We start from the raw sequence: 13457 nt of genomic DNA on the forward strand, positions 1-13457 counted from the left end.
CATTACAGTATTCCAAGGGTCACAGAAGCTATGACACTCGGCATGCTATCGAACGCTATGCCATTCCGGCTCTAGTTAAGCCTTATTACTCGTGCTTGTCGGGATCAGAGAATCGCGGAGACATTTTCAGTAACCCAGAAAAATGGAGACAAAAACCATCGTCATGACGCCCGATTGGCCATCAAATTTACAGACCTTTTGGCGGGAATGACACATTTTATGTATCGAATCGGCGGCTGTGTGGTGGGACGTCCGTTTTCGCGTCGTGTGGCGGGTAATGACGTTTACATGTGTTAGCGTGGGTCATTACACGGGCCCACGGGCGACCGGCGTGTTTCGGCCGACCCCCCGCTAACTGGTCACGTCTACCCTATATCTCCTAATTATAGCCCGCTCCACTGCTTATTGATCATATAGGCGTGAACCGAAACAATTGTATTAGAGGAATGGAGACTTGTAGAATGACTCATGATCTTTGCCATATGTGATGAAATTGAAGAATTTTAGGCGTCAAAAAATGTGTGCAATCTGTTGAAAGTAGGGTAAATAAACATACTGTAATTTTCGCTATCTCGAACTCAAAACGACAACTTCGGACAAGCTAGATATCACTGACTAGAAGGATTTTGGGGGGTATGGGACAAAAAGTCAAAAAGATTGCGTTTTGTTTAAAACTTCAATAACCATCCTCACGTTTTTTTTGCTGCAAGCATTTCTTTCTTCATATTACAGTACCGTCATATCACAGATTTTCAAATTTTTACGTCCGTCTGTTTTGTAGACTTTCATGACATTGATGGTGGTGGCGACTATTTCTGTATTTACGGTAGATTCCTGGCGCAGAGGTCTACATCTGGGTTAGACAACACGTCCTAACGCATGTGTTGGGATCGTCCATTATTCAATAAAGGGGCATAAATAAAACCTTTAAATTCATTTATATTTAAGTAATTATGTAGAAAAGTACTTCATTTAAGTGGCGCACCTAAGATATAGACGTTTTTAAAGTATTTATGTATTCGTTATAACTTTACTGGTAATTTTTCTTGTGTTGTTAAGGAACTTGACCTACCCTGTTTAGCGGAAGAGAATGGACTCGTCCAGAGGGCAAGGCCCTGGTTTATAAATGTACTTGAGACCTGGGTAGTGTTACAGTCCGTCACGCGAAATCAAGAACTCTCTGGGTTAGGTTCGGAATTTCATTTCTCTCAACTCATTCGCCGGCCCTATCCGATACCCGGGCCGCCTTTCGTAGGAAGTCAGCGAAACGGCCTCCACCGAACTCGCTCTCTACAGCTGCCAAGTCGATTCAAACACGGCCAGACAAAAGCTACCTCTCCCGCTGCGAACGCCGACTACATTCTCTGCTGGCCTGTCCACTAGAGGGAGAAAGCCGGAGGCTACTTCAGGATTTTCCTCCCCACTACACTGTATTAGCTCTCGGTACGCTCTGACGTTTGCGCCCTTAAAAACTCGCGCCTGACAAAGAGATCTGTTGGTTCGATTTGTGAAGCGCCTCTACTTTTATGTCATACATTTTTCAACACAGGCGTCCGTGAGCGCTACGGGCGTTACGCATACACAAACCTCAGTACAGCGGAGGCTTTACGTGCTGATGTGGTTTGGAAATTTGGCGGATCTCGGCAAAATGTTGTAATTCAGGGGCCAGAGGAGACGGGTTGTTCCCGGTGAGCACGCTGGGGGTATTTCTGAGCCGTCCTCGGCCGGAGATCCAACGGACAGTCGCGGGTGAAGACGGGACAGTGGTGGGAGACAGAAGAGAGAGAAGGGATGTCGAGGCAAACACGGCTCTATATCATGGTGGGTCTGGCTTTCACGTTGGGAACCCTGTTCGGCCTGATGGTACAGCTCCCCACGACGACCAGGGAAGATGTACGGGCAAGGAGGCACGCTGTCCCCGAGGAAACGGCGAAGAATAGCCGCTGGAAGATCGGGCAGAGAAAACCCGCCGCCATCTTCGAGTCCGAAACACTCGGGGAGGGAGGGAACTACGATGCTCTGACAGATAGGGATGAGAGTGCCCATATCTCCGCTGTCAGCGGTAGGGCAACCTCGCAGGAACATCAGGGAGGGGACAAATCACGGCTACCTGTTGATCCCCGGCGTTCGGGAGAGGGTCACGCGGGGCAACTTAACCCTGTGGCCGAGAAATTACAGGACCTTAATCGGCCTGTTGCGTCGGATCGAACAAGGGCGGGCATCGGGGGAAACGCGACCGGTAAATCACCGCTGTCAGTCCGGGCGGGGTTCAGACAATGGAGTGGAGTTAACCACACCGTTACGTTCCGATCGATCGCGGACATTGTGCGTAACGGCGTCTTCTGGAGTCGGCAGGTGGAGGCGGTGACGCCGCGGGGCTGGGACGACACCGCCGCCGAGGACTGGATGAGACGCGCCCGGCTGTCTCGCGTCGTGGCCGTACAGGTAACATTAACATTTCCTATTGTCAACTATTGTTCTACTTGTCAAACCACTTGTGTATCTTTTGTTGTTATTTCTCTGACATTCCATTCAGACTAGGGGATATTTTGTTTTGACAGTTTTGGGGCAATATCTTATTACTAGTACCATGGTAGCCTGGACGCCGGACTATTTTTCAGGGCCCAAATACATACACGTCCTCCCATTGGGGGGCATTTTGGCCCTAGAGCCGAGGAGGCCAATGAAATTCTACAACAGATCCGCCTCCCCCGAGTTAAACCCCACACGATATATAGATATTATAGGGATCGGGGGTCTGGTATCCAGGCTAGTCCCAAGGTCACTCGAAATCGTCAAGGTCAGGTAATTCCCTTCCACGGGTATGCAAGTTCACCATTTTCCCATGTCAATTTTGTTCCCCCTTTCGCACGACACTTCTAGTACATACCACCTCTTCTCCAACTATCCCTATAGAACATGTATACGGTTACTGTTCTACTTTTCAAGACTCAATTCCTAGGTTACCCGTTTTTGGCGTTTGACCAATGAAATCCCGTGACCCTGTCACTCTACATCCAACAGCATCACATATTGATTGTTACAGATCAGTCCGCCAATTCGTTTCTGATCTCTGAATCTCTGAACCGCTGATCCTTCAATTCCTCTCATTTTCTTTATCTTTGTACCGCCGATAATCCTGTTGCCAGTTTGAACCCAGTGCGCATGTCTGAAGTTCTTTTATTAGTTTGAACTCGTACTTGGAGGCCACGCGTTACACTCTCACGTTTAACTGCCAACGGGTGTCATAAACGTAGGGCCGCCATTTTTTTTATCATGGTAACCGGCATATTAAACATTTGAAGACTGTAACTGCGATTAACAAACACAACATTTCATATTATTTAAACCACTGAAAATAACATAATAGGATATATTTTGATTTTCTACATGTATTTTGGATCAAATATTCTCACTCCCCTCTCTCTCGCTCGTTTTGAATAAGTCAGGTCTAAAATTGTCGAAAATGTCGTTAACATTGGGTTTTCAATCACATGTAACTGCGTTATACGAGTGGCGTCTGCTTAAAACGCTACACAGAATACCATTAGCGAAACCTTCATTATATTCTGTCCTATCCAAGCACATTCAAACGCTTCCGCGAAGCTTACAATGTCATTCCAGCTAATAGCGCGCGCTCCGAACCAACCCAGACGGAAGACGTAACGATCGCTGTGCTCCACATTTCTGCTTTATTAATTTCCTTTGCTCGCCGTAATAACAAGATGATTTTTACTTCATCCTTCGCGTATCACTAAACGGCGTAGCTTGTTGCGCCATTACGTTTACCTGAGTGTTCCATCACGATTCTTTCATTTAGCATAGATGAGCGAAAAATCCATTCAAAACTAAAACCCTGGCTTAAGTGTAACCGATTGTCTATTTAATCGGAATACTCGATGCATCTTTTACGTTCATTATGTACGCTAAACGATGCTCGAACGTTAATCCTTCAAAATGTACGTAATATAATCTAAATGGAAACGTTGATGAAACATGTTTCTTGTACATCATCCTAAGAGCTCACCGCTATGCTAAGCACGTTCGCAGTGACTATGTGTCGACCCATACCCTTTCTTCGGAGGCTGTTTTTTGTGCAGCATGCTTTAAATATAGTTACTTCTCTCCCGGCGATCGCCGTTTGTCATGGAACCCAATTTTGCCTTCACAAAAGCGCGGAGACCTGGCGCTGACTCGTACTGGGGAGAGGCAATACATTTGCAAAGCTATTTTCAAGAGCCAACACTGTTATTTGGAAGGCTTTAAATGCGGGGTTCTAATTGTAACAAGGCAATGTTATCTGTATCTGTATCTATATAGCCAGTATAACCGCCATTAGGCGTAACACACCAGCTTCGCAGGCACGCGGTGCGACAGCAGCTGGTTATATTACACCGAACGGTCTGTTACACCTAGTCTTCGCATATCTGACTGCAACCGTTCTTTAAAGCTATTAAGTGAGGATGCTCCAACAGTACTTGATGACAACGAGTTCCATTCTACTATGGTTCTCGAAAAATACGAATGTTTGAATCCTTGGCTGATAACTCCGGTACTTAAAAGCATGACTATTTCTAGTCCTCCTCTGACCTGGAATTAGATACTTACCAGTCGGTACGTCCACAAGTTTGTTAGTCATTTTGTACATCATGCAAAGTCTGGACGTTGTTCTTCTGTCTTGAAGTGACATCCATTGCAGATCTGTATGTTCCACGGATATGCACCGTATTGAGGAGAGTCAATACATTTGCTAAGCTATTTTTAAGAGCCAGCACTGTTATTTGGAAGGCTTTAAATCCGGGGTTCTGATTGTAACAACGCAATGGTCCACAGTTATGCACCGCATTGAGGAGAGGCAATGCATTTGCAAAACTATTTTTAAGGGCCAGGACTGTTATTTGGAAGGCTTCAAATGCATGCAGGATTCTAATTGTAACAACGCAATGTTTCACGCATATGCACCGTATTGAGGAGAGTCAATACATTTGCAAAACTATTTTTAGGAGTAACGCAATGGCAACCACTGTTATTTTCTAATGTTTAGATGCGGGATTCTAATTGTAACAACGCAATTCTACACGTACGGATATGTAGTGAAAATGGCTGCCAATTAAGGAAGACAATTATTGTGCATACTAAAAAAAAAGAAATAGCAATTAAAAAAACGTGGAACATAAATTTACAGTTAACGTATACGTTAACAGGCGTGTCGAAAATGTTGTTACTAAATTAATGGGCTAATATTGTAAAACAGCATGGTAGTTATCGTTTTTATGTATTGAATACTAGTACTAGTATTTTCTTTCTCGCACACGGAAATGGACAAGCCCTTCTCGGAGAGCTTTATAAGCTTGTCACGCTTTCTTCTGACACTTAACATCTTTAAAAGGATGACACCGTTTAGAAAGTAACGTCGGTATGTCTACCACAACCGGCGCCACTTTAACAATGCTTCAAGCTACGGCATTAAACTAAGACGGCGTACACCTAACATTAGCAGACACTTTAGTCTTACAAAACTAACATATTCATCACATAAAGCTCCAGTCAAATAGATAGCTAAAACGTCTTGACGTCATAGAAAAATTCCCGAGGGAAAAGTAGCGGAATATTGCTACTTAGAACCATCGTATTGATGTAGTTCAAACGAAGAGTTGGTAGTCGAAGACGCCATTTTGACGTCATGGAAACGCGAAGGTCGTAGCCTGAATAAATGAGTTTTATTTGCGAGTTCTTGCCCGAGGGCTAATTACAACATGAAACAGTGTGTAGAGATAGTATACAGGCAGTGCAAGTTAACAATGGTGACAAGTAGAACAAATGGCTTTTCTAAGAACAACTACGGAATACAATCTAAGCTTTTTTGGGTTTGACTTCCTTTCTTGGAAGCAGTGGAAGACGAACTGACCCACATTTTCTACAATGAGTGGGGTTTGAGAGGTCAACAGGGTTCTAGTTTTATTTTCGTCAGTAAACGTTTGGAAATTGTAATTTTTTGTACCGCCCTTTCTCAATCTCAAGAGGATGGGCGCTGATTCTAATTTTACTGATTGCTGATCTTAGTTCAAAGTCATCTAGTAACAGCAAAAAAAATCATGTTTTTATAACAGGTTTGCTTAGCAAAACCTTTGTTGGATCCGTTGGCATGTGTGGTGGCCGCCATCTTGAATTTGTGATGTCGCAGGGTAGCCATACCATTTCATTGGGAGGGGTGTTTTGGGGGGTCGCTAGCGTTCTCTCTATTTTAACAAATCATCACATAACTATCACACATTCAACTCAAATTAAACGAAAAATTCAATACCGATTCATATTCATAAAAAGACCCCGTAATCGCTTAACTAACATAGCAAATCTGAAGTATATGCAGCACAAATACTTACCTCTGGTTTGCGTTTTGTTTCCTGTCCTGCAGGAGGGCTGCGGGCGCATGCTCAACAGATTATTGAGTCTGGAGGACGGGTCTCTGAGCTGCGCACGATACCGACAAAACACGGACCAAATACAAGGTGAGGAACTGTTAAACATGCATCAGTCATTGACATTTTGCGTAGGGGGGAGGTCAAGGTAGACGGTAGAGGCCTACATTTGATAAACATAAAGGTAAATGTAATCCCATAGCCTTTTTTGAGGCGGTAGGAACAGTGGGTTGTTATCCACTCTGTCTTGGACACGGTATTAGTAGGCGGAGTCCAACCCTCTTCTTTCATGTTCTACGTCCCCAACCGAAGTCAAGTACCCGTTTTTACAACTGGGTGAGGTTAGAAATGCAGTGTAGAGTGTCTTTCGGAAAGACACAGCGTCTCGGCAAAAATTCCAGAAATCGAACCCGTTAACTCTCGAACTTGTGTCCGTTAGCCTAGTCATTCGACGCCACATACAATAAATATTGCTCTATAAAATTTCCAATGATGTTAGATGTCATTAAAAGAACATTACGAAATTTTACAGTGCTGAGAATTTCTTCAATAGACCGACTAATAAGTAAACCGACCAGAAAACGTCCACTTAGCCAGTTCCTCTGGCAATTATTCACGCCATTCGGCCAATTTCTCCTACGTGTATGTATCCATTCCTCGGAGGAATGTAGCGCGGAGGCTAACCAAAATTCACCAAACTTAAGTCCCCAACACGATGGGAATTTCTCGGCAAGGCGTGACAATGATAGAACGGTCTTTCTAGTATCTAAAATTGGCGTCATCAATCTACGACTGTTAGTTTCAGTTGGGAGGATAATGTACAAACTTTCAATACCCCAAGGACACGGTAGCACGCTAGGATATTTTCTCCATCCGTCATCCAGTTTGTACTGTTATTGCTTCATGGACCCAATGAAATCCACGACTCTGTTCTGTTTAACGTAAGATAACCGTTACGTAAACTCAAGCAACAGATTTTGGAAACAGTCAAACGCCTGAGTAACTACTTTTGGCGTATCTTACGATGTCTAACCTTCATCAACGAAACAGTCAAACGTTTCAGGTAGCTTTGATCCACTATCTTTCTTCAGTGACTTGACGGAATTTCTGTTTACCAGGGTTTTTAGAAGAAACATTGCAAATAAGATGAAGACAAATAGTCCAATAAGAAACAAAAATAAGACAAAGTCAAGATGTTGATGAGACAATTAGCCCCTGTTACTTGAGTTTGTTTTTGAAAAACTGTTACCTTGTGTATCTTATTACCTGGATGTCTAACTTTATCGACGTGTCTGTTCTGTTGTGTTACACTCTTCTAGTAGTTACAGATTTACTTTTCCAGCTACAGCAAGCAGTCAATGAGCGAAAGAAACTTTCCACAGTAATAACGTTAATCATGTTTATCTTTGTTTGTATAGGAGAAACGTATCTTTTTACTTGGATGTCTAACCTCCATCGACGTGTCTGTTCTGTTGCGTTCCACTCATCTAGTAGTTTTAGATTTACTTTTCCAGTTACAGCAAGCATTCAATGAGCGAAAGAAACCTTCCCGTTGTTTACCATGTTTATCTTTGTTTGTTTAGGAGAAGTGTTCTCCTATTACCTCAGCCGTGTGCTTGAAATCCCGAACGTGCCTCCGTGTGTTCTAAGCACGGTCAACACCAATTCTCACCAGGTAAGCTCGCGTGGGGTTAGCCCTAGCCTCTACCAGGCTCCACAGGTCGCTGGAAAAATAGCAGAAATCGGCCAAATAGACGGATAACATGCCAGAGTAGTTAGTCCGTTAAAAGAGTTACATGTCACAAGCTAACTTCTCTGGCGTGTTATCCGTCTATTTGGCCAATTTCTGCTATTTTTCCAGCGACCCATGGAGCTTGGTAGAGGCTAGATTAGCCATACTTTGCTTGTGTCTTTGCAAGTCGATCAGTTTAACTTTTCACTGTCAATGAGAAACGAATGGAAGCATGTATCCTCCAAGGGATATCGTTGCAATAGATAGACATTGATTTCTATATTGTATCAGTCTGTGCTTTTGTAATATCGCCATTGACTTCGTATCTTGATCTCTGTCGTGCTGATAAAAGTTTCATTTGATTGTCGTTGAATGTTTTGTCGAACTTTTCATACTCTTAACGTATGTCCTTTACTTTACCATATCTTGTACACATCTACCGATATTTTTCATGTACATGTACTGTTGCCATGTCCAACTCTTATATCACAGGTCAATTTCCTTGTACTTATTCCAAAAGTGAGACCAATTAAATCATTCATACATGACGATAATGAAGATATGAAATCTTTATTGACACGACAAAAGTACAGTGACTTTCGCAAGGTCTTCTACAACTATAAATGCAAACAACAAACAATGGTATATAAAATGATTAACCAAAGTACAAGTATATGAATTCTTCAACATGTCGAGTTTAACATATCAATTACACTACTAGTTCTAAGATCTAAACATTCTTTGATATATTTACCTATGTGTACACAGTAAGGGTTGTCACTTTCTAGCATGTATTTGAATTTATCTATTCACTGGAATGTACTAAATTCTGTTGAACGAATAATGTAACTCATATACTGTTATCAATGATGATTTATTTCGTAGTTCTAAATGTAGGATGAATTATCCTGGTACTATAGTTGTTTAACAGATAATGCCATATATTGTACCATTGTCAAGTGATAAAGTTTATTCATCCATATGCTGTTTCAGTGGGCGGAGGTGTCCCACGACGTGCACCTGTCCCAGTGGAACGAGGGGAAGTTGGTCATCCTCTCTCGGTGGGCGGACCACCTCATCCCCGCCTACATCCCCCGCAAGCTCCGGTACGACGACCGGCGCCTCCACCCCGTCCCCGAGGACCTGGAGGGGCTGTCGGCTGCAGAGCTGGGCGAGCTGGCGCAGTGGTCAGACCTCATCGTTTTTGATTACCTAACAGGTATGACGACACTAATGTTGAAGCCCATGGCTATTTATTATGTGTAGGCAGCAAATGACTGAGGACTTTACTAAGATTAAGGTCTCATTCATGAGTTTTTTTTCATGTTGTAATACGTGTTTTTCATGGGCGCATACAACGTTCTTTGTTGAGAACATTTTCACTACACACAATGTCTTTTTATAGCAATTACAAACTGCACTTAGCTACACCCCCAAAAAGGGACTTTCCAGCTGTAATCGCATGACCGCATCACCTACAATGCCCGACTGTGCACGTCCGACCTCGCGCGCGGCTGCCAAACTTTGCCTGCTAATTTCTTACAAACAAGCGCTAGCTTTCATCAGTTTGACGCTTGAGATCAGCTGGACTGGCTAAAAGAGAATTTCCCACCGATATGAACACACGTTCATGCAGCCGTTAATTTTTTTGGCCACGTATTCCTTTAGGGTACCCACTCTGAGTAATACATGAATGAGACCTTAAAACGTCTAATGTAGTACTATAAACCAAAGTAGCATACATACGGCCTTCTTCAGAATAAGGACATTATATAGGTCCTTGTTCAGAACGAATGACCCACTTACTTGGTTCACTTGACGTTACGATCACGTGACTCGAGTAACAGGTCAAAGGTCAAATGTGCATGGGCGTCATGTTCAATCCTATATGTCATTCTCTGCGTGTATTTTATTGAGATGATTTAGATTTGGTAAAGCTTAGAATCAAAGGACGTAACTCACTGACAAGATAGATACCAGGCTAGCGTAGGATACAATCGATAAAAAGACGAAATTATTTTAAAAATTCTTCCAAAAAACGTCAGCTATTCCCAAAACGCAGTTGTAATCTCGGACATATTGGATGAGTGGTTCTCCTGAGTTATCTTGTAACCGATCTCATCTAGACTGACGTTGTGGGCTAGTGTCCAACACACCTTTAGTCACACCTCAGGGTATGGCCAACCAATCCAAAGGTAATAAAGGTCCTACAATTATACTGATTGGTTTGCAAAGTCAAGGTTGGGATGTTCAATGCCAAGGACGTTTTTCCTTGAGTGACAGTTTTCTTTTACATTACTAGTGATGTCTCGATGACGATTTTAATCAAAATACACAAAAGTCTGACAGGGTGATATAAAGAAATTCTCAACCGCGTGTTCCAACTTTCTCAGAAATTGAGAAGGTACCTTGAGCCAGATTTCTATCAATAAAATGTTATGTAAATAGTTCAAAAACTCTAACGTTATTGTAATATAGGTAGTCATGTTGTCTACACACAAAGGTTTAATATCTTCGCCGAAAAGATGTTTTCAGTTACACCAGCTGTTGGGTGGGTCTGTATGTATGTATGTCAATAGCATAACTTGATTAACTTTTGATGGATCTTCATCACTTTTGGTAGGAGTTTATCGGTTGTGCAAAGGAAGGTCAACTTCGAAAATGGTTCACCTGGCGTTTTCCAACAGTACTGCAGCGGGCTATGTGTGTTTGTGTATTTCTATGTCGCCAACATAACTCGAGAAGATGTCGATGGTTCTGCATGATATTTAGTGGATGGGTAGGGCTTACAGAAAATATTGATGTCATTTGGAATTATTTTGCAGCAAATTTTGACCGCGTGGCCAACAACATGTTCAACCGTCAGTGGAACTCACAGATCATGGATTCACCCGTTCACAACTTGGAGAAATCAGCGACAGACGGTTCCCTGGTGTTCTTCGATAACGAAAGCGGGTTGCTTCACAGCTACCGACTCCTGGATAAATATGCACACTTTCACGACTCCCTACTCAAGTCGCTGTGCGTCTTCAGAAAAAGGACCGCTCACCTCATAGAAGGTTTACACAAAAAGAAAGACGTCGGGGACCTTCTCTTGAAAGAGTTCAAAGCGAACGAACCCCTCCAAAGATGGCTGCCTTTTCTCCCGGATGCGAATCTCAGGACGTTGAATGAGCGGATTGATTCAGTGTACGAACAGATACACAAGTGTCGGAAGACATATCACGTAGAGGGAAGATAGAAGCACCTGTTGCATTCGGGTTCACAGAGAGAGAACACAAAATGTTGCTAATTGCAAAATAGTTGTTGTCATACTGCAAGCTTTCAAGGAGGAATCAACAAGACAACTCTTTTATAATCCAGGTAAGGTTTGAAACCAGTGCTCTTAGCTTTAACATATCGTCTAGTGCCCTTTGCGTATATCATGAGAATATAGTGAACTTTCGGTAGAAGTGACTCTAATTTTGTAACAGATGTGTTTTGTATTAACTATGTCAACGCCAATGATGAAAAAAAATATTGTGATATTTGTGAACAAAATGTAACGTGGCATCCGGTTATGTCAGAGGGTTGGTCCTCTCACTGTTCTAGGCTTGAAATCAGGCTTTGGTAGATGTCGTAATGTTGCCGTTTTTTGTTTACTTTCTGTTGTTTTTGTTTGTCTTGATTTGTTGATTACGTATTGTTTACTGATTATTGTCTGCTAGCAGCAACGTCTGAGAGGGTAACAGTATTCAGAAAACGATACCTTATTTCTAAAGCAAAAACAAACAAACAACAAGAAAAAAACTGCAACATTACGACGTTTCTCGCAGCCTGTTATGTAGGCTACATCGGTATGTTTGTAGTCTTATAAGTGCCGGCTTGTATTTTATATATGGAGATGAAAAAAGACCCACGTATTATGGAAAAAGCGTTAAGTGCGAGGCGGGTCCTCTACTGTCGTTCCAAGTGGCCTCAGGATTGTATTGAATGGACTTTATGCAGTGGCTTCAATCTTTTGTATTGATATTTGTTCCATTTGAAGCCAGTCAACGACATGAATCGTTTCACGCGTGCATGCGCACGGGAATGGTTTTGGGGCGATCTCCAAGCAGATGTTAGATTGGAAGCTCGTAACGTTTCTTGACTGTAGTTGTAAAAACGGAGCAGTGGGAAATGGTACGAGCTTCCCTTTTGATATCTGCTTGGAGATGGGTTCTAAGGGCCAAATTTGCGCCAACGTTTCAACAGTGTAATTATACTGGCGAGTTTAACATGCATGCCATATTGATGTTACAAGCTATTTTGATTGAAGATGTCCGCAATTTCAGTCAGTGAACGCTTATGAAATATTTGTACCATGAAGGTTTCGTCTAAAGCTTTGCACTTACAAATACATTTCTCAAACAAAGCATCTAGGATAGAGTATTTTCATATTTATTCAAGATTTCGGAATTAAGTACATTTTCAGATGTCAACAGCTGGCATTTCGTGTAACCCTTTCCCCTTGAAGGCTTTGTGATGTCATCGTTTTAAGTCGACCGATCGACCGTGTAATCCAAAGCACAGTTTAAGGCGGGAGGGGGGTGCATTTTCTTTAGAATACCGACTGTGTTCACAAAAGATACGGCAAGCTTTGTACATTACTATATATTTTATGTCAAGCCATTTCTGTATAAACAATGCCGATATTTTGATGTTTCAGTTTGATGAGAAGAAATTACAGCGATTTAAACGTTGCATTTTCAAACTGTCTGAGGTTTCACTAATTTCTCTATGTGGTATTTTGACCTTTTCAATCTCTTTGAAACGTTTCTCTCTCCCTTATTGAATATGGCAGCTGTAACACAGCTTGAATCGGGGTACGGTCACAGACTTTGTTTATCTCATTCCAGCCGAAGCCCCTTAAAGCCAGGTATATCTTTACGATATATCAGTACATTTTATGTTGCGCGCAAGAATATAAGCAATAAAACGCCTCACAAGAAGTAGCGTCCGGAATACTACTGACCCTTTTGGGAAATCCGCAGTATCTAATCGCGCACGCTGCGAAACGACCACGCCATCTTGGCGAACTGTAATTTCGGTACATTTCTAGGCTCCTCCAATTTCGATGCATGCTTTCTCGCTTTCCTCGCCTGTACAGACCCACAGCGCGCCCTTAGGGGTTATACACACATATTGAGGAATGCGCACGAGCCTTTTTGCTTACTCACGACGTTGATAGATTTTTCGGGTACGTAATAAATTTACCCAGTGCCGCTCAATTTCTCCCGTAGCAACGCCCGTGCGCTTTTCATGTCGGCGGGGTCGGTTGGATTCTT

General features: G+C 42.6%; 1 protein-coding gene across 1 annotated transcript; it reads left to right on the forward strand.

The window, feature by feature from the left end:
* Positions 1–1112: 1112 nt before the first annotated feature.
* Positions 1113–12883, forward strand: LOC136421620 (four-jointed box protein 1-like). The gene is made up of 5 exons (XM_066409079.1): positions 1113–2445; positions 6416–6509; positions 8003–8094; positions 9145–9370; positions 10977–12883. Exons 1-5 carry the CDS (start codon positions 1792–1794, stop codon positions 11390–11392), a joined length of 1482 nt encoding a protein of 493 aa, XP_066265176.1. The 5' UTR covers positions 1113–1791; the 3' UTR covers positions 11393–12883.
* Positions 12884–13457: the final 574 nt, after the last annotated feature.

This window comes from Branchiostoma lanceolatum, chromosome 16 (genome assembly GCF_035083965.1).
Source record: "Branchiostoma lanceolatum isolate klBraLanc5 chromosome 16, klBraLanc5.hap2, whole genome shotgun sequence".
Taxonomy (NCBI): Eukaryota; Metazoa; Chordata; class Leptocardii; order Amphioxiformes; family Branchiostomatidae; genus Branchiostoma; species Branchiostoma lanceolatum.

Excerpts from the sequence above, each read along its gene's own strand:
- LOC136421620 (XM_066409079.1), top strand. The coding sequence starts at position 1,792 with ATGTCGAGGCAAACACGGCTCTATATCATGGTGGGTCTGGCTTTCACG. Across the intron at positions 2,446-6,415 it reads CTCGCGTCGTGGCCGTACAG|GAGGGCTGCGGGCGCATGCT; the intron begins GTAACATTAACA and ends CCTGTCCTGCAG. Across the intron at positions 9,371-10,976 it reads CGTTTTTGATTACCTAACAG|CAAATTTTGACCGCGTGGCC; the intron begins GTATGACGACAC and ends ATTATTTTGCAG.